Here is a 27919-nt window from a genome sequence, read left to right on the forward strand (position 1 = left end):
GCTGAGGGATCTAGGGAAGGCTTCTTAAGAAGTGGTCTAATCATTGACTCCTTCAAACAAGGAAGCACCCCACCTTCCCTCAGCCATGAGTTAATGAGATTAACTAGGCCATCTCCAAAAATTCCCCTGATAGATAGAAACAGCCAAGTCATCCAAGGATCCAGAGAACACGTGGTAGGCTTCACTACTCCAAGCAGCTTATCCATGTCCTCAGGCATCACAGATTGAAACTGATCCAATCTAATAATGCAAGAGGGATTGCTGGACACCATCTTAATAGACTCTTCAAAAACAGTGGAGTCCAGGTTGGACCAAATACAAGATATTTTGTCTGCAAAGAACCCATTAAATGAACGGCAGCAGAGCATGGTCTCCGGGGACTGGTTCGAACTGGAAGTTGCCTGAATCAAACTCCCCTTGAGCCGGAACAACTGTGATGAATGTGAACCTGCAGAAGCAATGCGCGCAGACCAGAACTGGTTTGTTGTTGTTGTTGTTTTTGCTGCATGCACCACTTCTGCATAAACCTTCAAATGGGCTCTATACTCTGTCCTGTCAGTTTCGAGCCGAATTCTCCTCCACTTGAGTTCTAGTCACCTTCCTTGCCGCTTCAGGCCCTGTAACTCCTCTGTATACCAAGGGACCACTTTTAAAGCAAGTCAGAAGAAACGTTTAGGAGCAATTGTGTCTACTGCCCTGGTGAGTTCCCTGTTCCAAGTTCGCAACAGGGCATCAACAGAATCACTGGCAGCACCAAGATTGAAAACCCCCAATGCTTTTTGGAATCCTACTTGATACAGCAGCCTTCTCGGGCGGACCATCTTAATAGGTCCACCACCCCTGCAGGCCTAGACTGTGGCCATGAAACCAACTTTAACATTGTCCATGACAATGGGGAAATCACAGGATCCCCTACCCAAGGAACACCCCCCTGATCTGAATAAAAGACAAAATTGTGTGTGTGACTGGCAACATGAGTTGGTCCTGAAATTAACTGGGATAGGCCCATAGTTGACATGGCCGCTATGAACTCCTGAGCCATACCAGAAAAGTCAGCCTCCAAGTGGATATTGAAGTCCCCCAGCACTAAAAGTCTGGGTGACTCCATCACCAACTCCGAGACCAACTCCGTCAGCTCAGTTAGGGAGTTAGTTGGGCATTGGGGTGGATGGTACACCAACAGAATCCCTAATCTATCTCTATTTCCCAGCCTCAAAAATACACAGTATAAGTCAACTGTCTCACAGGGGCCCTGGTAAGAGAAATGGCATTCTTATGGACCACAGCCACTCCACCCCGCTGCCCACTTCCACTAGCCTGCTCCACAACAGAGTAGCCTGGTAGGAGAAGCTGGGACCAAACTGGACCACTAGCCTCTCCCACCAACACTTCCTCCATCCTTATAAGCACCCAGAAACTCCTCTCACAAGGGCTCCAAGACAGGGCAGAAAGAATGAGTGCCTACAGGTGGAAGTTTTTGGGCTGATGCCCCAAAACAGTAACTGATGCTCTCCAAGCCGGGGAAGCTATATTATATCTTCTGGCCAAAGCCGATGAGATGAGCTGGCAAAGTCCAAGCCCCCTGTACGTTCTCCTCCAGGCTACTCCCCTTTTAAAAAGATTGTGCTGCATTTTGGATGCCAAATTGCGTTTTGAGCACATCCCTGAAAGCCACCCATCTGGAAAGGTTCCTGGAGACAGTTGGAAGACAGCATGGAGTTTAAGGCCAGCATGGCTAAGCTCAGTAACTGAAACTACCAGCTGCAGAAGTTTAAGATGGAGATGCTCCTTCCCGAATATAACCTTTGTGGTGTGCTCAGCACAAATAGTCTAGGACAGAATCCAGAAAGATGGGACAAAAGAGATAGACCAGCCAGAGCGCTCATAAGCCTATTTGTTGAAGATGACCAACTGAGTCATATCAGAAAAGAACAGACTTCAAAAGGTATATGAAACAAGCTCCAAAGAGTTCACAAGTGAGCAAATTTAAATGATCAGCTGTACCTAAAGCATAAACTGCATGGAATGAGACTACAAAAACCCCAAGAGATGCAGGAGTATGTGAATTCAATGCTTAAGATTGTAGCACAGCTGAGGGGAATAGAAGAGAACCCTTGAGGTGGGAGAAGATATAGAAAGGAAGGCAGAGACCAAAAATCCCAGCCACCAAAAGAGAGACTGCTCAGTTTGGAAAGCTGAGCAATGCACACAGATGAAGGGGGAGAAAAGGAAAAGGACACTAGGACACTGAAGCATCATGGAATGGGTGTTTTAAAGCTACCCATAAAGGCAGCATGCCAGGTAGGGATGTGCAAGCAGGTTCGGAACCAAACTGGTTCAAAGTCAAAGTGGTTTGGGTAGAAGACTCGGGTTGAGCTGAACCACCCCCGGTTTGGCTCAACTCCAGACCAACCAACTCCCTGACCTTATTGGGGGGGTTGCACACCATTTGCAGGGGGAGATTTTAAAAAAAAATTCTGTGAAAGATCTGTGAATCCCCCCCTCCCTGGACTGAACCAAACCCATGGTGGGGTTTGATGGGGTGCCAGACTGAACTAGCCCAGTCTGGCTAGGGTCCAGTTTGAACTCGAACCGGACCAGACCAGCCAGTTCCGTGCACACCCCTACTACCTGACTGGTCAATTGATTCAGGAACAACAAGCCACATAAGAGGTTTTTTACTGAAATTGACTACAGTGCAAAAAACACACATTCTTTCTCACAAATGGGAAATGCATGACAGTAATGCGATACTTTATAGTTGCTTCCCTCACAAATACAAAGTAAGCTTATTTAGATTTAACTAAGTCTATTCAGAAACAACACAATTTTCTCCTTCTCATTTCCCTCCCTTTTCCTTTCTGACTCCTCCCCTCCCTACATTCTTTACAGGATCCCTACTAGGACAATCTTCTCAACAACAAAACATAACAGATACCGGATAGAATACAACATGGGGACTGGGCAAGGGCTCCTGAATGACTACACCATCTAGAAGGAGACGGAAGATCCTTGTCAAAGATATTTTATTTGTGCCAAACCTAGACAAAAGCCTACTGTCAGTAGAGGTGTGCACAAAACCAGTTTGCCTGGTTCATTTCGAGTCTGAACTGGACTCAAACCAAACCAGGCATGTTCGGTTTACTTTAGAACCCCCAAACTGGTTGTGAGCCAGCATGTGGTGTTTGGCATGACCTCAAGCTGAACCGGCCCTGGTCCAGCTTGAAAGCAAGCCATCAAGCCAGACCAGATCGATGGCAAACTGGCTCGACCTTGAGCCAGTTTGCACATCCTTAATTCTCATGACGTGCCAAAGGCCATTCCATGCACTTTCACAGAAAAGTGTACAAGATTCAGGAAGGCGAGGAAGAAAATTTTAGCTAAAGGAATTGCAGATTAGGGATGTGCACAAATCATATTTTTTTGATTCAATTTGTGTCCAAAACAAATCACCCCTGATTTGTTTTGTGACCAAATCTACCCTCCACCTCAATCACTCCAGATTTGATTTGTATTTGCTTCAATTAAATTCAGATTCAGACTGATTCAGACCACTTAACAATGGCCTAGGGGCACTAAGTTTGGGTGGTGGGTACATCCCCATGGGTGCCACCTACCACCCAAATTACAAGGCAGTGGGACACTTGGTTGACTTTTAATGAATGTTTTTAGGTTTTACTGATTTTGAACATTTCTGCCATAGGAAACAATAGGGATTCAAAGTTGCCATAGCCTAACCCTAACATGGACCCCCAGCTTTCATCTTAAAAAAATTAAGCTCTAGCCCTTGTAGAAGTGGAGTTATGAAGCAAAATGTGCAGTCATTATTTTCAAGAGTTTGGATTCTTTGGTGTATAATAACTTTTCCTCATAATGAATCCCTGTGAGGATACATTGCACACCTTCATTTCTTCTGTTCATTTTGACTGTCACTGGACAGTGCCAACTATCAACTGCCTTGTACAAACTTCACCCCCGCACACACATACACCTGCAAGGCAGTGCGGCTCTCATTTTAATTTTTAGGAATATTGAAATGTTTAGATTCTTTGGTGTCTAATAACTTTTCCTCATAATGAATCCCTATGAAGATTCATTATACACCTTCATTTCTTCTATTCATTTTGACTATCATTGAACAGTGCCAACTGTCACCTGCCATGTGTCAACTACACACCACCACCACCAACACCAACACACACACACACACACACACACACACACACTGGGGTACTCAGTTTATTTTTTTAAGGTATTTTGAGGGTTTAGATTCTTTGGTGTCTTCATTACACACCTTCATTTCTTCTGTTCTTTTTGACCCTACTGCTTTGCAGGTGGGGGTGGGGAATTACTGGCATCCCATGTTCCAACCACCCCCCAACCCACAAGCCACTGGGTACTCAGTTTATATTTTAGGAATTTTTTGAGGTGTTTAGACTCTTTGGTGTGTAATGAATCCTCATAGAGATTCATTATGAGGAAAGGTTATTAGACACCAAAGAGCCTAAACACTTGAAAAAAAATTCTAGAACATGAACTGAGTAGTAGTACCCCACTGCTTTGCAGGTGGCAGTGGGGTATAGTTGGCACATGGCAGTTGACAGTTGGCACTGTTGAAAATACAGTCAAAATGAATAGAAGAAATGAAGGTGTGCAATCAATCCCCCTAGAGATTCATTGTTGCAGTCAAAGCCAAAAGAGACTGGATTTTATCTGAAGACAAATAATTTCCCAGGGAACTCTCCCCACCCACCCACCCGCACGGAGCAAGGTAGACTGTCACAGTGATCTTGTGAAGAAGATGAACTGTGCGGAATAATCCACTTATCATTGAGGAGGAGTGTTGGATTGCAATGGCAATTGAGGGGTGGGGAGATTCCTATGCTAATGGCTTCTTAGCAAATCTGGGGTACACAGGCTCAGAACTCTTTGTTGGGGAGAACTCCCAATGCCCCAGACAACCAGAGATTCCTGAGTTAACCCTCTCCTACCCAGGAATCTCTGGTCACGAGTACAATCTTATAGACTTCTCTCTCTCTCCAAACAGCCATGTAGCCCAGCTAAGTTTTTCTTATTTTAAGTGAAGTTTCTTTGATTTATGAACTATGATTCTGAGCAGTTTCTTCAGAACCCAGCTCTGCTGACAGTGTTTAATATTCAGACCAACACTACACTTGAAAACCTCTTAGAGTCTCTTGACTTGCTCTTGCACAACTGATGGTAATTTCAAGAGTAACTATGAGGAAAAGGAAATACCTGCCATGACAGTGTCATTGATGTTCCATCATCCTCCAATGAAGTCTGGATGAGTGTGGAACATTTAGTAGGGATGTGCAAACAGGCTCGAAACCAAAACAATGTCGAACCACCCCCAGTTCGGCTTGACCATGAACCAAGCACCCCCCACCCCAGTTAGGGGTTTCAACAAGACTTTTTAAAAAAAGAATTAATTTGCCCTCTCCAGGAGGCTTCTCCAAAGTGGTGGTGGTGGGGTCTGCAGAGGTTCCCACCTCCCCCCGCCGGCCTTCCTTCGTTTAAAAATCGTCCGTTTTTGGTATCTTCAGCCCTTTCCGGGCCTATTTCCTGTCGGGGTGGCCTTTTTTGTAGGGATGTGCGAAACGTTTCGGATACAAAACATTTTGTACCCAAAACAGCCTGTTTCGGGTGTTTTGTAGACAAAACAAAACACCCATTTTCCAGATCCAAAAGTTTTGTATACAAAACAAAACGTCCCTGTTTCGGTTACAAAACATTTTGTTGTTTTGGACCTCCATTTTGTAGTGATCTCTGAGTCAGTCTCCATGTTGTGTTTGACATCTCTTTGAATTTCCCACCCTTCCAGCCTTCTGATCAGTGACCTAAATCATGGGCTGACCAGCTGACAATTCCCTCCTTGTTCCCCATTGGCTCTTTTGCTTCTTCCCACTCTTTACTGACCTCACATTGGCCAGGGGAAGGATTGCTAACCCATGGGGTGCTGCGTTCTGCTGTTTCTGTGGTGTTCTGAGTGTAGATTCTCTGGTAGCATATGAGAGTGGATTCTTGTTTTTCACTGAAAATCTCATATGCTACCAGAGAATCTACAATGAACACCTCAGAAACAACAAAACCCAGTACCACACAGGCTTGTGGGTGTGGGGGTGGTTGGCACCCTATGTGCACTACACAACCCCTCGCTCTGGGCAACCCCAGTGCCCCCCAAGTGGAATTAAGGGGCTGCTGAAACCTCTATTATTCCCTATGGGAGAAATCTTAAAGATACGTAAACTTCAACAAATCACTAAAGATCAGCCCTTTGCCCAATTCCTTTGAAATAATTCTGGAAGTTTCCTTGCCCCGATTGGGCACTAACACCCACCACACTCTTTTCTGGGTCATCCCTTTCCCCTTGATTTGAAGCAATACATTTGCTGGAATCCCCATTATTCCCTAAGGGGAAAATTCTTAAAGATGTGTAAACTTAAAAAAATTCACCAAAAAAACCAACCCTTTGCCTAATTCCTTTGAAATTTGGGTGGTAGCTTCCACCCATTGGACACTACCACCACCACCCACTCTTTTTGCCCTGGGACCCTTTTTAAAAATCCAAATTGATTCGGATTCAGATTCGGAAAATTGGGCTACAAAACAAAATGGGGATGTTTCGATTCAGATACAAATCGAAACAAGAAAATTCCAAAATGCACACCCCTACTTTTTTGAAGCCGCTGAACCTGAGCAGTGGGACCCTGTGTGGCCTGGGTAATGACCCGGCAATGCACGGTACCACTGCACAGGCATGGCAGCCTCCAAAATGGCCACTGTGCCAGGGAATAGGCCTGAAAAGGGCTGAAGATTCCCGAACCAGGCTATTTCTAAAGGAAGGAAGGCCAGCGGGGGAGGGGAACTGCCATGGAGCAATTTAAAAAAGTTTAAAGGCCTGTCAAACCGCCCCTGGACCAAACTGAACTGGGAGGGGTTCTAAGGGGGGCAAACTGGCTGGTGCGGTTCAAGTTCGGTTTGAACACTTACCGGGCCAGGTGGTTCTGTGCGCATACCTAGCATTTAGGGCATGTGCCACAGACTGGATAGTGTTGTAAATTCTGTAGCTGTCTTGAGACATAAATCTTTCTACCACATCTTGGGACAACCTTTCAGTGTCTCTTTCTCTGTGTATCTGCCTTTGATAGACAACTCAAGATTGGAATACAAACAATTAAATCCCTTCTCCCAAAGCATCATGATGACATCAAGTAATGCATCTGAACTGTCATGTTTTGTCCTTTTTTGTGTTTGGAATGAGAAGGAGAAAGAACCATGGATGTGCTGGATATCAGCTGGTCTGTAAGCTGATGTCCTCTAAAGATGTTGCAATCCAGACTTTCCAAACAATTTGTTTTTCCCACCTTTCAGCTAATTGCAGCAGTGTTATTAGAATAAATAGAGCATGAATATCTATGTGATAAACAATCACATTGGCTTGTCTCTGCACTAGAAACTTAACATCATTGTCGATGTACTTACCCAGCACTGGGAGGCTTTTGGAGAAAGTGACACAAAGACCATTCCTGATTAGCACAGATATGTGTTCACAAATTGTTCCCCAAAGACACTGTTTGGAACAAGGTTGTTGAAAATTCTCTGTGGTGAGAGAATCCCTTTCTCATTATAGCAGAGTGCACAGAGGCACAACACAGCGGACATTTAGTTAGGCATGCGTGTATCCTGAGAGTAAAGTAACTTGGAGCCAATTCATAGTTTCAAATCAATATACAGTATAAGGCATTTATTAAGGAACTCCATTCTAGATAGGAAAGTGAGGAGTTAGGATCTCTAATCTATCTATCTAGCTGGATGCAGATGGATTCTGCATCTTCTCTGCACACATGGTGCAGGGAGAGAGGCTTGCCATGTTGCAAGGTAGAGGGGCAGGTAGGGAAGAGAGAGAGGAAGGAGGAAGTTGAATCCCTAAGAGTAGCAATCTACATTTCAAAGGGATAGCATCAGAGCAGTGGAGAAGGGATGACCAATGTCTTGACTCTCTAGCCCTCTGACTTACTAGTCTGTCCTCCACTGTCTGAGGCAAAGAGACAGCGCAAAGTCCTTTAACTTCCAACAAAGGTGGCCATTCCATGATCATTTGACATCCGATAGAAAAAAGGCAAATGAGCTTTATCTTTTACAGCACCACTATGAAAACTGTAATGGATCTAGTATGGAAAAGAAGAGATTGGGGTTTATTTTATTTTTGAGACCAATTTCCAAACTGGCAAACTGGATCTTTGGGTCCTGTCTCTGTATGGGCTTGCATGGATGGCCTGTGTGCTTGACTGCCTGAGAGCACCTAAACCCCCTGAGCAGAAACACTAGGTTAGTTTGGGGGTTCCCAAACTGTGGTCCTCCAAATGTGACTGAAGTACAATAAATTGTGGCTGGGGGTGATGGGAGTTGTAGTTCAGCCAGTAGCGCTCTTTGGACTGAATACCCAGGTAGAGATCTGGTCCACTTTAGGCTTGGGGGGGGCCTCCAAATGCTGAGCAGCCTGACCGTGCCATGCCAGGTGGCCGAACCTGCTTGCGCAAGTTGCACAAGCGATGGCCAGGAAAGCAGTGATGGCTGGCTGCAGTGCTGCCTGCCCTGCCCAGTAGAGCCAGGCTCAGCATGTGTGGTCGCGATGGGGCCCAGCCAGGAGGGCAAGAAGGGTGTCGAGCCAGCAAACAGCCAGCCACTTCCACCTGGTCATTCAACTGTGCCTGCACGCAGTGTGTGCATACATGTACACATAACACCGTTGTGACACGGCCGCATCAGTGTTATCGCTGTTGAGAAGGGAGGGAGGAAGAGTGCAAGTCAAGGCAGCAGGAGCCATGGACAACTCAAGCTGGCAGGCTCAGCAGCTGCCTACCAGTAGCTGGAGGGGGATGCAGTGGCATGTGGGGAGAAGAAATGTGGCTGCAACAGCAGCAGCCAGCAGGTGTAGTAGAAAACCAGGGGACTTGGAAGAAGATTTGCTTCCCACCACTTCCAGCACATTTCTCCCCCTCTTCCCCACTGCCCCTGCCACCCGAAGAGTTTCTTTACTGTGTTTCTCCCCCACTTTGCTGGAGTGGAGGTGAGGGATGAAGAGGGGAGATTGGAAGCCTTGAAGGACTGTTTCCTTTACATGCAATATGTGATATTGAAGAAGAAGAAGAAGAAGAAGAAGAAGAAGAAGAAGAAGAAGAAGAAGAAGAAGAAGAAGAAGAAGATCTATCTTTTCCTGAGCATGTTATGTTGTTAAAAATAATACACTGCAGCTTTTCTGATGGTGGTGCTTCCAAAAGGCCTCTAGGTCCAGGCTCCAAAATTACCCCTGAGTTCAGCAGCATCTGGAGGACCACAGGTTGGGGCCCCCTGCTCTAGAGAGATTCCTGAGCGGCCACAGAACCCCTCAATAGAAACTGTGGGGAAACAGGCACTAAAGGCTTAATCCACTTTCAAGCATGTCTGCAGAGCCTTGAGTTAGAGGTTCTGCTCTGGGAGGAATGGCCTTTACCCTCTGGAAAGATTCCAAAGGGCAACTGGGGAAGAGCTGTGGGGCAGCTAAGGTGAGAGTTGCAGTGGGGGGTGAAAGTAATTTCGGTTGTGCTATGTCACAAGCCTGGTAGGGTAGGAAGTTGTGAGGTAAAATATATATAATGGGAAACTGAGCTCTGGCGAGGACACAGTTTGGATCTGTAGTCTTATATTTGAGTCTGTAGACTAATAGTTTCAATCTGTAGTTGGAAGTGGAGAGAAGACTGAAAGAAGTAAGCAGCACTTATTCTGACCCCTTCAGAACAGCTGAGAAAGAGATAGGCAGGCAGGTAGGCAGGCAGAGACAGACAGACGGACGCTGACTGACATCTTGACTCATGATGCATGTGTGCAAATAGCATCTCTGAGAATGCAATGGGACCACCTGCTGCTCCATCAGCTCCCTTACACATGCATTTTTGCATAACAGGGCCAGCGGGCACTTCTCACAGAGTGCTCTCTTGCTCTCCCAAAGTCCCTTGTCACAGCAGAATCACATCACTGAGGGCAGTGGCATGTTTCTGCTGCAACACAGGGCTTTGAGAGCACAAGAGAGCACTCTGGGAGGTGTACATGCTTTCTCCATTGTGCAAAAACACACATGTTAGGGAACTGATAGAGCTGCAGGAGTGATCCCGCAGTACTGCATGTTCCATTAGTCAAGAGGCAGGCAGTATCTATAAGTTACCCCTCAGTCTGGATTTATTTCTCAGTGAAATCTGAGAAATAAAGTAACAATTATTCCTGTTATGTTTTGTATACACACAGCTTCTAAGGGAAACCCTGGTCCATGGTAGAAGGAAAGATAAACTCTAGGAGGGGGGAAGAATCTGTAAGGGATTAGTTGTTTACTGTTAATGCTAGAGAGGTAACTGATTGTAATAGGGTAAAAGCACTAACCTTTTGTGTGATTTCAAGAAAGTGCAATGGGGAAAAACAGTATAAATAATAGTATTTTTTTAAAAAAGCTGTGTTTTTTAGTAAATAGTTTTTTCTTTTCTTTCTTTGAAACCCGAAGAAACATTTGTAGTAAAATCAAAATGTTAATTCAATTTCACTACCACACCATAGCTAATATTCTGATTGTCTCCCCTTATGCCTACAGCCATCGCTAATCAAATAAGATATAGAGAGAACGGTGCTCAGAAAGTGGTGCAGCAGATAAAACAGTCAAACCATTTCCTCCCTCCCTCCTTCCCTCTCCCTCCCTCCCTCCCTTCTGAAAAATACTATGACTAGGATCTGGTCAACTAGTGAAATTACACTTGTTGAATGTCTGCCTATCATGCAACTGTTAAAAGTTCTGGGTCCTCTGGCACCATCCCCACTTCCATGGCTGGCCTCACTTTTTCATACCTATCTTGACTTCCCTAAAGAGATTGCAATGTGGAATGAGATACAGCTTGAACCACAGTCACCACCACCACTTATTCATACCAATGGGATTTTGTAGATGCCCAGCATGCTCAACATCTGGTTAGAGATTTCAGATTCAGCCCCTGCAATCACAGCCACCAAGTTATTCTTTCTTTCACAAATGTAGTTGGCAATATCCTTCTGCCCAGGAGACAAGAAGTCTAACATGGCATCAAAGGTCATTTTTGCACTGAAATAGTTCTCATAGATATTGTAGCCGAGAGTGATGTTGGGTAAGAGTCTCGGATTCTGGTTGATCTCTTGAATGGCAAACAAGAACGGCAGGAGATGCCATGAATTCATGCCTGGAAGACTGGGACAAAAATATGTGTGTCATGTTTTGTTCTTTCATTCAATGAAAACATGTCAAGCTCTTGCTTCTTTGGCTATAAACACTTTCCTAGACCATTGAGATCTGAGATTGCAGAACTATCTTCATGTTAACCCAGAGCCTGAAGTTCAGTTACTGCTCCCAACATTATGGATATGCAAGCATGTATGGATGGGAGAGGTTTTTTTACTACAAGGTGAAAAGCCACTTACCTTTTGAACACACAAGCAGGACAGATGTACTCTCCAAAGCTGATGGGTGTGAATGTGTGTGCATGTGGACACATTTATTCAATTACAAACAAACACCTAAAGAGGTTCTTGAAATGAGGGGCATTGTTGCAAGAGGGAGAGAAGATTGCTCTTGGTGTTTGTAAGGAGAATGGATGGGTTTTCCTGCGTTGAAATCAAAGGATGAGCTTTCCTCTGTAGCCATCACAGGAAATTCAAACTAATACAATAACCAAACTTATCAATACATCTAGTACTAATAAAATGCAATACAACTGACCAATAAAAAGTGCAGATATTCACTGTGTCTATAGAGAAAACCCAGGATAAAGACTTAATGCCTACATCTCATGCAATTCCTCTGCCTACATCTCACACTATTCAAAATATTCAAGGCATGTCATAACAAGATTGTGTGCTCTTGTTATTTGGGTCTAGGTTGGGGACCACACAGAAAATCTCAGGCATCTGGTTTCAGCTCTCACATATAGCATTGTCTGGACCTTGTATAGATTTCCAGTTTGTTGCTGGATTCCTGTTCTCCTACCTAACATTATTATTGAATAAGAAAAAGCAATGGGCAAGAGTTATCCCACTCAGGATCATACTATGTATATGAACTAGAGAAGCTAAGACCACATGCCCTCAGCTCCTGCCTGTAGGCTTCCAGTGGCATCTGGTGGGCCACTGTGTGAAACAGGATGCTGGACTAGATGGGCCTTGGGCCTGATCTAGCAGGGCTGTTCTTATGTTCACATGCATTTCATAGTTGGGATGAACTTATTTAATTTAATTTAATTTAATATAATTTAATATAATTTAATTTAATTGATGTATATACCGCCCTTCCAAGAATGGCTCCGAGTAGTTTACAACAAAATAAAAACAATTAAAATCAACTTAGCACCCCTGTTTTCATACCAAAAATGTGTGAGCAAATCAGTATCAAAATCAATAAAGCAAATCAGAATCAATAAAGCTGAAGCAATAACACAGAAGTAACAAAGCAGAATAAGGTGGCATGGAAATAAATCCATCATTACTACTTACTCAATAAAATTAGCAGTGGGATGCTTGAAGAAAACGTATGGTAGAAATACAGTATTTGTGGTAGATGTGACCCCACTAATCACATAGTCTCCTGGCTTGTAATAATTAAATCTTCGTTCTTGGTCGCTTACCAGACTTAATGGGCATTTTGCCTTCAGGGTCCCACAGAGCACATGGGGCAGCAGCAAAAGAATTAGCAACAACAGCAGCAGCAGTTTCATTCTGAATATCCCTGCTATAGCCAGACTCTCACACACCCTGACTGGATCAGGAGAACTCGCTAATCAGAATCCACCCCTTCCCCCAAGATTACAGGTGCAATGACTTTACTAATGTGAATAGGATCCAGGCAGAGCTTCAGATTTGAAGGGGCTGATATTAAATATCTCCTGGACATAGTCCCTAAATCTCAGGCCAGCCTCAAAGGTGCAGAAGGTATTTATGCACCAGCCTTTTCTGGCTTGGAACGCTCTGCACGTTGCACATTATTATAATGTTTCCATGACTTATTTCAAAGGTGTTCTTTGGAAGAATCCCTTGAGTTTTGCCATAGAGAAAAGGTCAATCACCATGATTTTGATAATTATAAGGAAAGAATCTGTCTTGCAATATCCTCCAGTCTATCTATGGCTCCATGAGCAGCTGTGCAGCCAGAGAAAACATGTTTGTGAAGACACACTAGAGCTATTCGGTTAACTTTTGGCGGTCCATGAGTGTGCAGGTCAGCAAGGCTGAACTGGCTTGCAGTGAAGAAATATCTCCCCAAATTCAGGACAAGACTATTCTGTTAGTATATACAAAGAGACCTTATGCTAAGTTCAGCCATTCTCTATGTAGCCCAATGTAATCTACTCCATTTCTGAGGTGGACAGCTGGCACCTCCTTGATAAGCATCACCAATGACAGGTCATCAGAGCAGTAGGGTTGTGCGTTTTGTTTTCTGTTTTGTTTTGGCCCAAATCTGAAATACCCCCATTTTGTTCTTTGTTTGAAATCAACCAATCTGAAACACCCCAATTTTGTTCTTTGTTTGAAATTGAAAAATCCGAATCTGAAATATTTTGTATTTTAAAAAATGGCCCTGGGGCAAAACTAGTGCAGGGGGGTGATAGTGCCCAATGGGTGGAACCTACCACCCAAATTTCAGAGGAACTGGGCAAAGGGCTGATTTTGGGTGAATTTTTGATTTTTCCCATATGGAATAATGGAGGTTTCAGCAAAAGTATAGCTTCACATTGGGGGGGGGGGGGGTTGGACCAAAGCAGAGTAGTGTGGGTGGTAGTCCCCAGTGGGGGCAAGGAACTACCACAATATTTTCAAAGGAATTGGGCAAAGGGTTGATTTTTGGTGATTTTTTGAAGTTCATGCGTCATTAAGGTTTTCCCCCATAAGGAATAATGGAGGTTTCAGTAGCCCCATAACTCCAGCTGGGGGGCACTGGGGTGACCCAGAGTGAGTGGTGGTGTAGAGCACATAGGGTGACAACCACACCCATACCCACAAGCCCATGGGGTACAGGGTTTGGTTGTTTCTGAGGTGTTCTGAATGGTGATTCTCTGGTAGCATATGAAAGAGGATTCATGGTTTGTCATTGGAAATCTCATATGCTACCAGAGAATCTACACTGAGAACAACTCAGAAACAACAAAACCCAGTACCCCATGGGTTGACAACCCATGGGTGTGTTTGGGCACCCTTTGTGCAATAAACCACCACTCACTCTGGGACACCCCAGCACCCCCCCCCAGTACAGTTATGGGGCTGCTGAAACCTCCATTGTTCCCTATGGGATAAAACCTTAAAGACGAATAAACTTCAGAAATCAATTTAAAATCAGTCCTTTTGCTAACTCATTCGCAATCTGGGTTGTGGGCAGGCACCCCTTGGGGTGCTAATGCCCAACCCACTGCTCTACCCCCTTTCTGCCCCAAATTTGCCACAAAGACATGCAAACTTCAACAATTCATAGAAAATCATTGCCAGGCAGCACACACAACAATAGAGAACAGCAGACTAGCAGAGCTTCTTAAAGAACCAGGTTTCCAAATCAAGCATCAGATGCAGCAAACTACGGCCAACAGCAGCATCAAGTGTGCCCTGCCCTCCCTCCTCTACCAGGCAAGTAGTTCTCATCCACAGACATTTTTTTAACACATCAAGAACAACAACAGAGCTTTACAAAGAACCAGGTTTCCAAAGCAAGATCACACAGATGCAGCAGAGTCAGACAGACTAGTCAAGATCACACAGAGGCAGCAGACTTTGTGCATTTTGTTTTTACTCTTCTGCAACAGATTGGAGCCTGTGGCACCACAACCTATTCAATGCAAGCAATCTAGTTTGAATAAAAATAATGATGATGCTAGAATAGAATTCACAATATGACCCAATCTTCATTGCAAAGAAGTCCCGAGAGAGAGAGAACCAGAAGGATGCCCATTGATGAGGTCCCAAAATACAGCAGAACAAACCATTCTAGGGAACCATTCTAGGGAGGCATTTGAATTGCAACACACACACACACACACACACACACACACACACACACACACACACACTGTAACTAAACAGGGAGCAGTAAGGGAACAGAGAGACAAAATATAACTATAGCTACACAATAGCTAGATTCTCCCACACAGAACCCCTGTTGAAACTTCCTCTAAACTAAACCACAATACAGAACTTTTTAAATTCAATTGCAACTCCAAACCTCCCTCCAACTTGCATTCCCCAAATTCAATTGCAACCACAAACCTCCCTCCAACTTGCCTCCCCACTCACTCAGGGCACTGGTGGCTGCTGGCACAGGGCATGGTCAGGCAGTGATTCTCTCAAGGGGGTGGAAAAGAAAATCTTCTGGAACAAAAAAGCAAGCAATGCAGCAGCAGATTAATCAATTCCCAGGCTGGCATGCAGCAGCATGCTGTAGCCATAGCAGGCTTGCATGCTGGGCTCAGGCTGGCAGCAAGGCAAGCATGGCATCATGGAAACTTGAGTTTAGACATGCAATGCAAAACTAGTTCTTTCTTTCTCTCTTAAATAAGGCAGAAAGGCAGAAGCGACTGAGTAACTAACTTGTTGAATGAATTGAACCAAACTCCTCACACACACACACACACACACACACACACACACACACACCCTTGCCACATCTTGCCACATTCTCAAAGCAATCAGTCCAGACAGAGTGGAAACATTAAGGGTATTGTTGTTGTTTGTTACAGCTGGCAATGGTTAATCAGAATTTCTTAGCACACAATTGCATTACAATACAACGCATTCCAAGGAAATGAGCTTCCTCAGGGATGCTGTGCCTGCTTTTTGCATATCATCTCCTTATCTTCTGCTATATTTCTTGACAAGCACTCACTGCCTCACTGGTTGCTGCAGTCAGAAGACCAAAGGTCCAAAATGTTTCCTGAAGAACAAAACTTTGGCTCCGAAATAGGGTCATTTCGCTTTGTATACAAAAAAAATGTTTTTAATTTTTTCATTTCGATTTGTATACAAAACATCTGAAAATGCCATTTTTGGACACAAAACATTTTGGACACAAAACGTTTTGTTGCCGAATCGAAATGCACAAGCCTCCAGAGCAGTTCTTCCTGCTTCTTGCACTTCAAGCTCCAGCTTCTCCAGCCGCAATCTGAGGACTTTAAGCTAGAGAACACAGCTGCAAGTCTTCCATTCCCTTGCTCTAACCCTAACCTTAAGCCATCTCGTGGCCCTGGCCTGGCCCAGTCACTACCATAAGCAACTGGTGTTTCCTGCCTAGGTCAGGGCATATTTCCCGCCCTGCTTTTATCTGACAATCACATTCCCTGTATTATGAAACTGTCAACTAATTGGATAAGCATCATATTCTGTATGTATCATGGTACCTAACAAATTATTAGAATTGAAGTGATGTAAAAGAGAATACAGTTAAATCAATATAAAGTTAAATCAATAATAGTTTTCCCCATCTCGGTAAACCTCATGGGTTAATGGATGACACTCAGGTCAATGGTGAACCTAATCTTGGGGGAGGCCCATCTCACCCGACATCTAGTATTCACTCTAGCATTACACTTTTTGGGAAATACTGCTAGAGTTTTTCAATGTCCAGTTTCCCAGTTCTCAGTGTCTGTTCTTATCAGAATAAGCACCATTCGTGGAAGCATTGAAAAATTGGAGTCCCAGGCAATTATGATGCTAGCATGACACATATAATATTGGTATCAAGAAAAGCAGGAATCGTTCTACATCTAAGGCCTGCCCATTCGGAGTTTGTACATTCCATTTGCTCAGGGCCAGTGCACTTGTCTTCCGGACTCATACAGGCTATGTGGTTGTTTTTCATATCCACTAAGAGCTGGTTCAGATTAAAGCTGTCTGCTACAGCTAAGCAGGATGGGTTGTACCGAGAGCACACTCACCCTGACTGTGGTGAGCCCCCTGGGATTGGGACTGGCAGTTCTGCAGTTCCAAAAAGCAAAACTTAGGCCTGTGTCGAAAATGGCTGGTTTGCAAGAGTCTGAAGTGTGAACTTTGGTTCTGCTAAACCAAAGTAACTGAAGGGAATTGTTTATACTGAAATCAAGGCCTGATGAGAAGGGAAATTTACCCCGTCCTACCTTGTAGATGTTTATACTTTGTGCTATGCTGATGCCAATCATAGAACTAGCTTGAAACTTGCTATGTTAATCATAATTAGAACGTCTTAGAAAACCACATTTTAGATATCAGTACATACATGCATTTGGAATACATACTTTCACACAGTAATTGCTGAATTGCTTTTATAAGATATCTCCTGATAACATTTCTTATATGCAGATTCCTAATAACAATTCTTTGCATGCTATCTCTAAATAATATCTCTTGGAATTGAAGGCACCAAAGAAACTTTGGGAACTGACCACAGACAGGTCTAGCTAGGCATAAACAGGATTGTTGCCATCTAAATTCAGTAAACATGTTATTCGGACCCCACTAGTGTGAAGTGTGGGAGACCAAATAATGTTTATTTTAGAATGGTGACACTTAAGAGTTGATGAGACTGTATTGGATCTGGGATATGACAAACCAGCTAGGTGAGAGATTATAAAAGAACCCCCCCACACACACACAGGGAGGGAGGCACGCACACAGACACTTGGAGAGGGGCCCTACTGAGACCCCCAGGAGTGAGGTGCCTGCCTTATCAGGGTGGGGGAAGAAAGCCCCCACTGCTGCCTTGTGGATTAGTATGTGGATCTTAGGCTGTTGAAGCAACCTGTGCCTCATAGCCATGTGCGGACACCAAACCACAGCTGCCTGGGCAGCCCCAGCCTCCCAGTGCCTCTTCCCCACGGCCTCCTAAAGATACAGACGGCTTGGATCGGTAAATATTATCAACATGAATGTCTTCCTTCAAGACTAACATACCTTTCTGATCCTGGCTCCCTCCCTTCAGTCTCTGTCTTCTCTGCTTCCCAGGAGGGCTGCTCCCAGCCCGTTAGCTGGTCTAACAGCATTTTGCCTCGGTCTACTCTCCTCGCCGCCATTTTTCCTCCCCTTTCATTCCCTCCTCCTCTCTGCCCTCTGTCTCTGGCTCATTATTCATATGTCAGAACTAGCATCCAACCTCAAGATTTCTCTCTCTCTTCTCAGCCTTCCGACTCAGTCACTGAAACCACATGCGTGGGCATTGGCTTCTGCCCCTCCTTCTCTGTCTTGGCCTTTCGGCTCAGAGACTATGCGTGGCTTTCTGCTTTCTGTGTGAGCAACCTTGATTTTATTTGGGAACAAAACTGGAGATACTGACATAGCTATGCTTCATTAGCTGTAGTAAAAGGGTGATCTTAAAAACTGCTTTAAAACTGCTTGCAAAAGTAGAAGAGATATGCCTCTCCTCCCCCCCCCATTGCAGTTGGGTGGTGGAAATTGTTTTGGTTTGTTGCTATGCTACAGTGGAGATTTGACTAAGTTTGGCCACTAGCCCAGACCAGACAGGAATGTATTTCCAATGTATTCAGAGTCTTCTAGCTTTTAACTGTTTCCAGTGAGGATGAATGATTTTTAAAATGCTGTTGAGAACCTGACATTACAGTATTCTGTGTACGTGCTTGCGTGCTTAATTGCTAAGAATATAATCATAGTTTCAATAAAGCCTTTTAAATTATAGTCTCTGTGTGACACTTCTTATCTTCCTCTTTCCCGAACGCAAATGATCTCACGGATAACGAATCTGAAGTAGTCTGGTAGACTTCAGTTTGTGTTAGTGACAGCCAGGCTGCTCACGACATGACATCACTGCAGGATGTCTCAATGTGCTGTTGGGGAGTCCCTTCATTGTGTGAGAGGGAGAGGGCTTTGGAGTGTGTGTAGAGGGGCAATTCAGATGGACACCCTTCTCACACAGTTAAAGGATGCCCTCACAGCACATCAAGACATCCTGCAGTAACATCAGGGCAGGCGTGCACTCAGCATGACTCTGCCCTGCTCACTTGTAGTGTCTGGCGTTCATCTAAATCCGTCCAATGGCTGACATCCTGACTAAATTACTCAACAGAAGTCCCTTTGAAATTAATAGGACAAATTAGTCCAATTAATTTCAATGGGACTTCCATTGGGTAATTAAGGATATCAGCTAATGGACCTGATGTCCATTCCTGTGTCTTCTTCACATTCTACAATATTTTGGAGAAGACTAGAGTGAGAGTCCTCAGATATATGTCACATATTGCACCCTAACGAGTTGTGACCCCTTCACTTGACAAAGATGAGGAGAATGGATGATCTCTAACAAAGATGAATTTAAAAACAATATAAAATTCACAGGTTAAGATCCACAAAACACAATAAAAATAGCATAAAACAATTATTAAAATAAATGATTAAAATTAATTCTAATTAAAAGCCTGTGAGAACAGGTTAGTCTTGAGGGTCCTCCTGAAAACACAGAGGAAAGAGATGCTCTTATTTCAGTGGGGAGCATATTCCAAAGCCCCGGGGCACCCACAGAGAAAGCCTGGTCCCAGGTTGCCACCAGACAAGTCAGCAGCAGCCATAACCGAACCTCTCCAGACAGGGGCATAGCAAGGTTGGAGTGGGCCCAGAGCCGAAATTTTAAAATGCCCCCCTCACTACTTTCCTCTACTTCCAGTCCAGAGCCTCTGTACACCCCAGACCCCCAAGGATTTAAGTCTGATATTTCAAAATAAGTATGCTGCCTGGAAACAAATTTCACTCAAAACACACACGCACACTTCACAATATATAGTGATATACATTAAATCATATACCATAAAATCCTTCGTTGTGCGGCCGTGCTGCCCGTGCTGCCCGTGCCCCGTGCTGCCCGTGCCCCGTGCTGCCCGTGCTGCCCATGCTGCCTGTGTCTTTTTCGCCTGTTCTGGGCATGCGCGGAGCGCATGCCCAGATTGGGAGAAAAAGATACGGCCGCCCAGAGACGGGCGGCCATGTTGGGAGCAGGCAAAGACGGGGCAGCAATAGACGCGGGGCAGGGAAAGAAGGCGGCGGCTGCGGAACCGGCCTGTCCGCGGTGGTGGGGAATTCATGTTGCCTCACCGTGAGGAGAAGCGGCCGCCACCAGGAGGGTGGAGGAGAAGCAGTGGGCCAAGAAAAAGCAGCCAATGCCGACGCCGGGCTGCTGCTGCGGTCAGGGATGGGGCTGATGGGCCGGGGGTGCCCTCGCCGGTGATCCCGCCGGCCCAGAGGTCACCTGGGTTGTGCGGCCCTGGGACAGCGAGAGAGATCGCCTCCATCTCCATGTGGTCCGGCACGATCGGAGGGGGGAGGGTAGCAGAGTCCCCACTTCCCCCCTGCGACCCGCCGGCCACGGGTGCCCGAGGTTCTGGGAGGGGGGGAACAGGGAGATCCGGGAACTCCGAGCTCCGCTTCCCGAAGTTTGCCTACCCCACAGCTGCTTGGCACCTCGATCGCTGGGGGAAAGCTGGCAGGGCAGGAGCATGCTGCTGCGGCATCAATCCACGGCCCTGGCAACCGTACACTGGCTGCTGTTGCTGCTGCAGTCAGGGCTGGGGCTGATGAGTTGTGCGGCCCTGGGACGGTGAGGGAAACCGCCTCCATCTCCATGTGGTCCAGCATGATTGGAGGGGTGAGTGGTGTGCGCAAAGATCCTTCAAGCAGCCGCTTGCCTCTCGCTGCTGTTCTCCGGAGGCAACAAGGCCTCACAAAAGGGCACCTTGACAGCAGCTCGCTGGCTAGCACTGTCCAGAAAGTAGAGCTGAAGAGGGCTGTCTGGGGCCGGAGGTGCAGGCTCCCCTACAGAGAGAGCAGAAGTACCAGTACTCAGTTGGAGAGGGCTGTGCATGCTGGAGCTGTTGCCTTGGGAGCTGAAGTGGGCTCCCTGTTTCCACTGTTGGGGCCGCAGTGGAATGCAAGGGGAGAGCTGAAGGTGGAGGGGAGGGGAAGTGAAATCAGGAGGATATTGGGGAGAAGAGACTCCAGGAGAAGAGACAGAAAGAGAGAGGGGGGGGGAGAGACAGAAGGAGAAAGAGAAAAAAGAAGGCAGGGGAAGAGAGAGAGAAATAAGGGAGAAGAAGACAGGGGAGAGAGAGAAAGAGAAATAAAAAATGAAAGAAGGGAAGGAGAAGAGGGGGAAGGAAAGAAAGGAGGGAGAGGGAGAGAAGGAAGGAAAGAGGGAGAGAAAGAAAACAAGGAAGGAAAGCAGGGCGAGAGGGAGGGAGAAGGAAGGAAGGAGTGGAGAGAGAGGGAAAAAGAGAGAGAGAAGGAAGGAAGAAAAGAGGGAAAGATAAAGAAAGAAGAAAGAAGGGAGGGAGAAGAGGGGGAAGGAAAAAGAGGAGAAAGAGGGAGAGGGAGAGAGAAGGAAGGCAGGAAAAAGGGAGAGAGAGAAAGAAAGAAAAAAGAAAGGAAAGGAGGGCGAGAGGGAGGAAGAAGGAAGGAAGGAAGGAAAGAAAGAAAGAAAAAGGCTACTAGCGCCCGTTATTTGAACGGGCTTAAAAATATTAGTACTATATATTTGTGCTACTTTTAAAGCCTAGAACACACTAGAAACACTAGAGGTAAGAGTATTTATGTTGCTTAACTAGATAGATGCTAGGATATCATGAGCTAGATAGATGTAATTCAAACTGACTCATTTCCTTCTCGCCTTCAACAGTCAAATTCAGCACACTGTGGTCTTCTACAAGTTCACCAGTTTGTAACATCTCTGCAAGATTAACCCCTAGATAAATCACTATCATGATCCTGGAATATTATCATGTTTCAGATAAAGCCTGTCCTTTTTAGAATTATTGATTGATTGATTGATTGATTGATTTGATTTGATTTGATTTGATTTGATTTCTATACCGCTCTTCCAAAAATGGCTCAGGGTGGTTTACACAGAGAAATGATAAATAAATAAGATGGATCCCTGTCCCCAAAAGGCTCACATTCTAAAAAGAAACATAAGGCAACAACCACTGGAAGTACTGTGCTGGGGGTGGATAGGGCCAGTTACTCTCCCCCTGCTAAATAAAGAGAATCACCATGGTAAAAGGTGCCTCTTTGCCCAGTTAGCAGCGGACCAATAATATTATAAATATTATTGGAAATTAAATACATGCTGTGAATCATTTTAATTATTTTTTAAAAATAAAATGTGTTTTTAAAAAGGCAATAGGTGAACAAATCTAAAAGAATCTTCATTTTCTTTTGTTGGACAAGAAAAACAGTACAGCTTGATATTGCTTAGTGATGAATTCTGTACTTCATTATACTATTCTTTTGCAAAGAAACTGGCAGTTTCCATTGCTCAGTTTTGTATGATAATTAAGTGACATATTTCAAATACCTTATACTGAAAGGAGCACCAAAGAGAAAGGAGCACTATTTTTTTAGTGAAGTGCTTAACAAATCACAGAACCACACTAACAAAAGCTGGTAATGTGGCGATTTTTCTAACTCTCCTGATGTATTCACTTCCAATTTATCTTTTAACTTCAGTGTGTGCGATGTTATCAGCCTGGAGAATGCCCAATTATTTGTAATGTTCTCTCTCTTCCAGGTTCTTGATGTTGCTTCCATTGGGCAGTTCTATTCCTTCTGTTTTTGTTATTTTCCCTCTTTTCATTATTAATGGTTGACAGATAGGTTATTGGTCTATAATTACTTGGAACTGCACCTTTTGCTGGGTCTTTCATGATGAGATGAGTTTTCCCAGTTGTTAGCCATTGTTCAATATCACCTCCTTGCACAATGTGATTGAACTGTTTTGATAGTTGTTTATGAAGGCTTGTTAGGTGTTTAAGCCAAAAGCCATGCAGTTCATCGTCGCCTGGAGCAATCCAATTTTTAATTTTCTTTGCTCTTTCACTTATTAATTCTGGTGTTATTATTTGATTACATTTTTGACCTCTTTCACCCAGCCTGCTTTTTTATTATAATCTATTGCCCCTGGTGGCACAGTGGTAAAACTGCCACCCTGTAACCAGAAGGTTACAAGTTTGATCCTGACCAGGGGCTCAAGGTTGACTCAGCCTTCCATCCTTCCGAGGTCGGTAAAATGAGTACCCAGAATGTTGGGGGGCAATATGCTAAATCATTGTAAACCGCTTAGAGAGCTCTGGCTATAGAGCGGTATATAAATGTAAGTGCTATTGCTATTGCTATTGCTATTGCTATTGGATTGTCCCATAATTTCCCCCAGAATTGCACTGTTTCTTCTTTATTTGGTGTTTCTAGGTTTCTTGCAGTTTCTCTTTCTGTGCTTTGGTAGAAACATCTCTGAATCGACTGGAATTGGAGATTCTGTCTGTGTTGTGTAGTTCTGGCTTCATATCTGCTAATCTTCTTTGACACTGCTGTTATTTGCTGCTTGATTATTTCCAGGACTTCTCTAATTTTCCTTGAATCTAGGTGGTATTTTTGGATCAGATACTGTTTGGTGTTTTCATTCTTCAGCTTCTTGTATTTCATATCTTTCAATTTACTAGCATCTGATCTAAGCCTGGCGATTTTATTTTCTAATCTAATCTTCCATTTAGGTGATTTACTGCTTTCTTTTTTTACAGGTCTATTGATCTTATATCCGAGCTCTTGTGGTGTTATTGTTGCTGCACTGTACATTAGGTTGTTTGTTTTTTGCAAGTTATTAGTTGTTATTTCTGCAAGTGCAGCATTGACATCTTTTAATACCTGAGCAAGTTGTTTTTTGGCAACTGTTTTTAGAGTTGGAAGTCGAACCCTGGTGGTTGTTTGGTTCATGTGCTCAGTTATTTTTTGCTTTAGTTCTTGTTGCTTTTCTGTTAAACTGTTGCCCACTTGCCACAAGATGTCCAGGGACTCCAGCACCTGGCGCGGTCCTTGTTGACCCGGGCGACGACCGATCCAGTATAGATTTATTAAAGTTACGTCTCACCATATTGTTGATGGGAGAGGCACTCTTTGTCTGACTCCTCTGGTGAGACCTGTCCAGTATGGTTGGACCTCTGGCATAGCTCTCACCTTCCTCAGAGCACGCAAGCCCCACAGCCACGCCAATGTAGTGCCTCACTGGGGGTCAAATTATTATTATTATCATTATTATTACTTTTATATCCCACTCTTCCTCCAAGGAGCCCAGAGCAGTGTACTACATACTTGAGTTTCTCCTCACAACAACCCTGTGAAGTAGGTTAGGCTGAGAGAGAAGTGACTGGCCCAGAGTCACCCAGCAAGTATCATGGCTGAATGGGGATTTGAACTTGGGTCTCCCCGGTCCTAGTCCAGCACTCTAAACACTACACCCAGCTGGCTCTCTGTCCTGAAAAGTTTCCTAAAGGGAAATAGAATTTCTCATGAAGCTATTCCCACATATACACCAGAACTGAACGGTATGGCAGAGAGGAAAAAATGCTCTCTACTAGAAATGACCAGATGCATGTTACATGATGCTGGCTTGGCAAATAAATTTTGGGGAGAAGTGGTGATGACTGCAAACTACTTGCAAAACAGATTGCCAACCAAGGCAAAAGACAAGACATCATTTAAACTGTAGCATGGGCACAAACCCTCTCTAAATCATATCAGGGTGTTTGAATCAAAGGCTTATTCATATGTTTCAAAGGCCAAACAAACCAAACTCAATTGCAGATGCAAACTGAGAGTGTTAGTTGGATATGCACTTGGCCAAAAGGGATACAGAATCCTTGATCCTACAAATGGAGAGATCGGAATTTGCAGTGTGGTGTATTTTGATGAAAAAGAAGGTGATGTACCAGAACTAGTGCCAGAGATCCAGGTGAAAGAGAAAACATGTGACTGGACCCCCACTGAACCCAAAGAATCTGTGCCAGAACCAGAAGCAGGTTCAGAAGGGGATACAGATTCAGAAGGGGCTACACAGCCTGAGCTGGAACTGAGGCGCTCACAGAGGCCCAACAAAGGGGTTCCACCCAAAAGACTCTCACTCATGACCAAAGGAGGAGAGATACAAGATCCCACCACATGGTGAGATGTAGAAAAGATGCCAGCTGATGATTCCCTGCACAAAAATCAGACTTGGAAACCTGTGGAACTACCTGCTGGAAGAAAGACTGTGGATGCAAGTGGGTCTTCAAAGTCAAGCAGGATGCAGAAGGGGATGTACAGCACTACAAAGCCATCGTAGTAGCCAACAGATACTCCCAAATCTATGGTGAGGACTACGATGAGACCTTTGCACCAGTTGTGAAACACACCTCAATTAGGGCACTGCTCAGCATGGCAGCAGCCGGAAAGATGCAAGTTGACCACTTGGATGTAAAGACTGCCTTCCTTCATGGGGAAATCGAGGAAGACATCCACATGCAACAGCCACCTGGCTCTGAGGTACCTGGAAAGAAGGGGCTTATGTGCAAACTACAAAAGAGCATCTATGTCTTGAAGCAAGCAGCCAGAGCATGGAATAAGAAGCTGAATCAACAACTATTTAAAGAGGGGTTCATGCAAGGAAAAGCTGATCCCGCCTGCCTATATTCAAGATTCAGAGACAATAGATGGACTTACAGCTTAACTTATGTTGATGACTTGATTATTACATATGAGGAAAAACAAGACAGCCATGAGATAGTACAGCACCTGAACAAGGAAATAGAGGTGAAGGAAGTCAGAAAAAAAAAATCCTATTACCTTGGCATCCAAATAGAAAGAGGAGATCGGGCATTCCTTCTCAACCAGAAGCAGAAGATAAAGGATCTTCTAGAATGCCTGGGACTGCCAGATGCCAATGAAGTCAGTATACCTGGAGCAAGATGGAGACCGCGAGCCTATACCAGCCAATGATCAATACAGGAAGGCAGTTGGAAAGCTTTTGTATGTAGCCACAATAACAAGACCAGATATTGCTTCAGCAGTGGGAATCCTGAGCAGAAAAGTAACCAACCAACAATGATTGGGTTGCAGTCAAGAGACTGGGAAGATATCTAAAGGGCACTGCACACTATGCATTGGAGATCCCAGCAAGCAGCAATCCCAGAATAGAGGGATACATGGATGCAGACTGGAACAAAGACAGAACATACCACAAGTCCACAAGTGCATTTTTTTTTTTTTTGCTTTTAAAATTTTTATTGGTTTTTACAATATCTTAACAATCTCATTACATCCAATAAAACAAATGTTGACTTCCCGCTCTCCAGTCTGTGCGAATCACTAATTATACAATTCAACCATTGCTATACTAATTCAAAACATATATCCTATACCTTACAAACTCAATTTTACTCGACTCAACCTGCTATTATTACTAAATTTCAAACCCTGCTGAAAAATCAATATTAGAGAAATAGTTCTTTAAGTATAGTAAGAATTATTTCCAATCTTCTTTAAAACATTCCAGGTTTTCATCCCTTATCAGTACTGTAAGTTTTGCCATCTCAGCATATTCCAAAGTTTTTATCAGCCAATCTTCTTTTGAGGGCATTTCATTGTTCTTCCATTTCTGTGCATATACTATTCTAGCCACCATGGTTGCATACATAAAGATTGTTAAATTCCTTTGGAAAATTCTCCTTGCGTTATTCCCAGCAGGAAGGATTCTGGTTTCTTAGGAAATGTCATTTTAAAAAATTTTCGTCAACTCATTATGTATCATATCCCAGAAAGCCTTTGCCTTCCTGCAAGACCACCACATATGAAAAAAAGTTCCTTCACAGTGTCCACATTTCCAGCATTTGTTTGGAACATTTTTATACATTAATGCTAATTTTTTGGGTGTCAAATACCACCTGTACATCATCTTATAATAATTTTCTTTTAAAGTATAACATGCGGTAAACTTTAAATCCATTTTCCATAATTTTTCCCAAGCTGCCATATCTATATTGTGACCCAGATCTTGAGCCCATTTTATCATAGTCGTTTTAACCACTTCATCTCTTGTCTCCTCCAGAAGCAGCAGCTTATACATCTTAGAAACTAATTTTTCATCATTTTCACACAGCTCCTTCTCAAATCTCGACATTTAATCCTCAAATCCAACTTTAAGATCCTTCTTATAAATTTCATTTAACTGATGGTAGTAAAACCAGTTACTAACCAGATTTTGTACTTCAGTCAGGTTTTTTTTTTAAAACTTACAGCCCTTTTCTTGGAAATATAACAAATCCCTATAGGTACCCCAGTGAGGTTGCATATTTATCTCTTTACGTGCTAAAGCTTCAATTGGAGATAGCCATAATGGAGTTTTAAATTCCAAACATTTTTTATATTTTACCCACACTCTCATTAGACTCCTTCTCACATAGTGATTAAGAAAATCTTTATGCACTTTAGTTTTATCATACCACAGGTATGAATGCCATCCAAACCTTCTATCAAATCCTTCCAGCTCAAGTATTCTGGGATTTCTTAATGTTATCCATTCTTTTAACCATGTCAAACAAACAGCATCAAAATACAACCTTAACACAAGTGGACATTTGTTACTGTATGGAGGTGGAGCCATAAGTTGGGCTAGCCACAAGCAGTCACTAGGGATGTGCACAAATCCAGCTTGGCCTGTTTGGTTCAAATTTGAACCAGCTTTGAACCAGGGTGGGTAGGTTCGGTTTTGCTTTTGCTTGAAACACCCCCCCCCCATTTGGTTTGAATTTGAACCCAGTTTGAACCAGTTCTAAAAGGTACTACATAGGGTGTAATGGGGACTTGAAGTGGCCCATTACTCCCTGTGTAGAGCACCTAGGGGCACAAAACCAGGAGGGGTGGTAGGCACCCTGGGGTGCCAATCACCCTCTGAATCCCACAGCAATTGGACACTCTTATGATGTTTAATGATTTTTTGAAGATTTTTCCCAATTTTTGCATTTCTCCCATAGGGAGTAATATGGATTTGAGCAGCCCCATTCCCCCATTGGGGGTGGCAGGGCAGTGGGTTGTGCCACAA

At 44.1% G+C, this 27919-nt stretch overlaps 1 protein-coding gene across 6 annotated transcripts in view; it reads right to left on the bottom strand.

Annotated features, from left to right (window-relative positions):
- LOC128341879 (extracellular calcium-sensing receptor-like) overlaps positions 1-18285 on the bottom strand; it is a 45358-nt gene extending 27073 nt beyond the window's left edge. For 2 of the 6 annotated variants that reach the window (XR_008314629.1, XM_053288519.1), the window contains exons 1-2: positions 17971-18167; positions 10972-11263 (exon numbers count right to left, since the gene is read on the bottom strand). Coding sequence is in view for 1 of the 6 variants with exons in the window: in XM_053288519.1 (XP_053144494.1) it covers positions 10972-11263; positions 17971-18089 (411 nt within the window). In the remaining 5 variants the exon portion in view is untranslated. The other 4 variants (XR_008314628.1, XR_008314630.1, XR_008314627.1 and 1 more) reach the window with 3 other exon arrangements.
- Positions 18286-27919: the final 9634 nt, after the last annotated feature.

Source organism: Hemicordylus capensis, chromosome 2 (genome assembly GCF_027244095.1).
Source record: "Hemicordylus capensis ecotype Gifberg chromosome 2, rHemCap1.1.pri, whole genome shotgun sequence".
Classification (NCBI taxonomy): Eukaryota; Metazoa; Chordata; class Lepidosauria; order Squamata; family Cordylidae; genus Hemicordylus; species Hemicordylus capensis.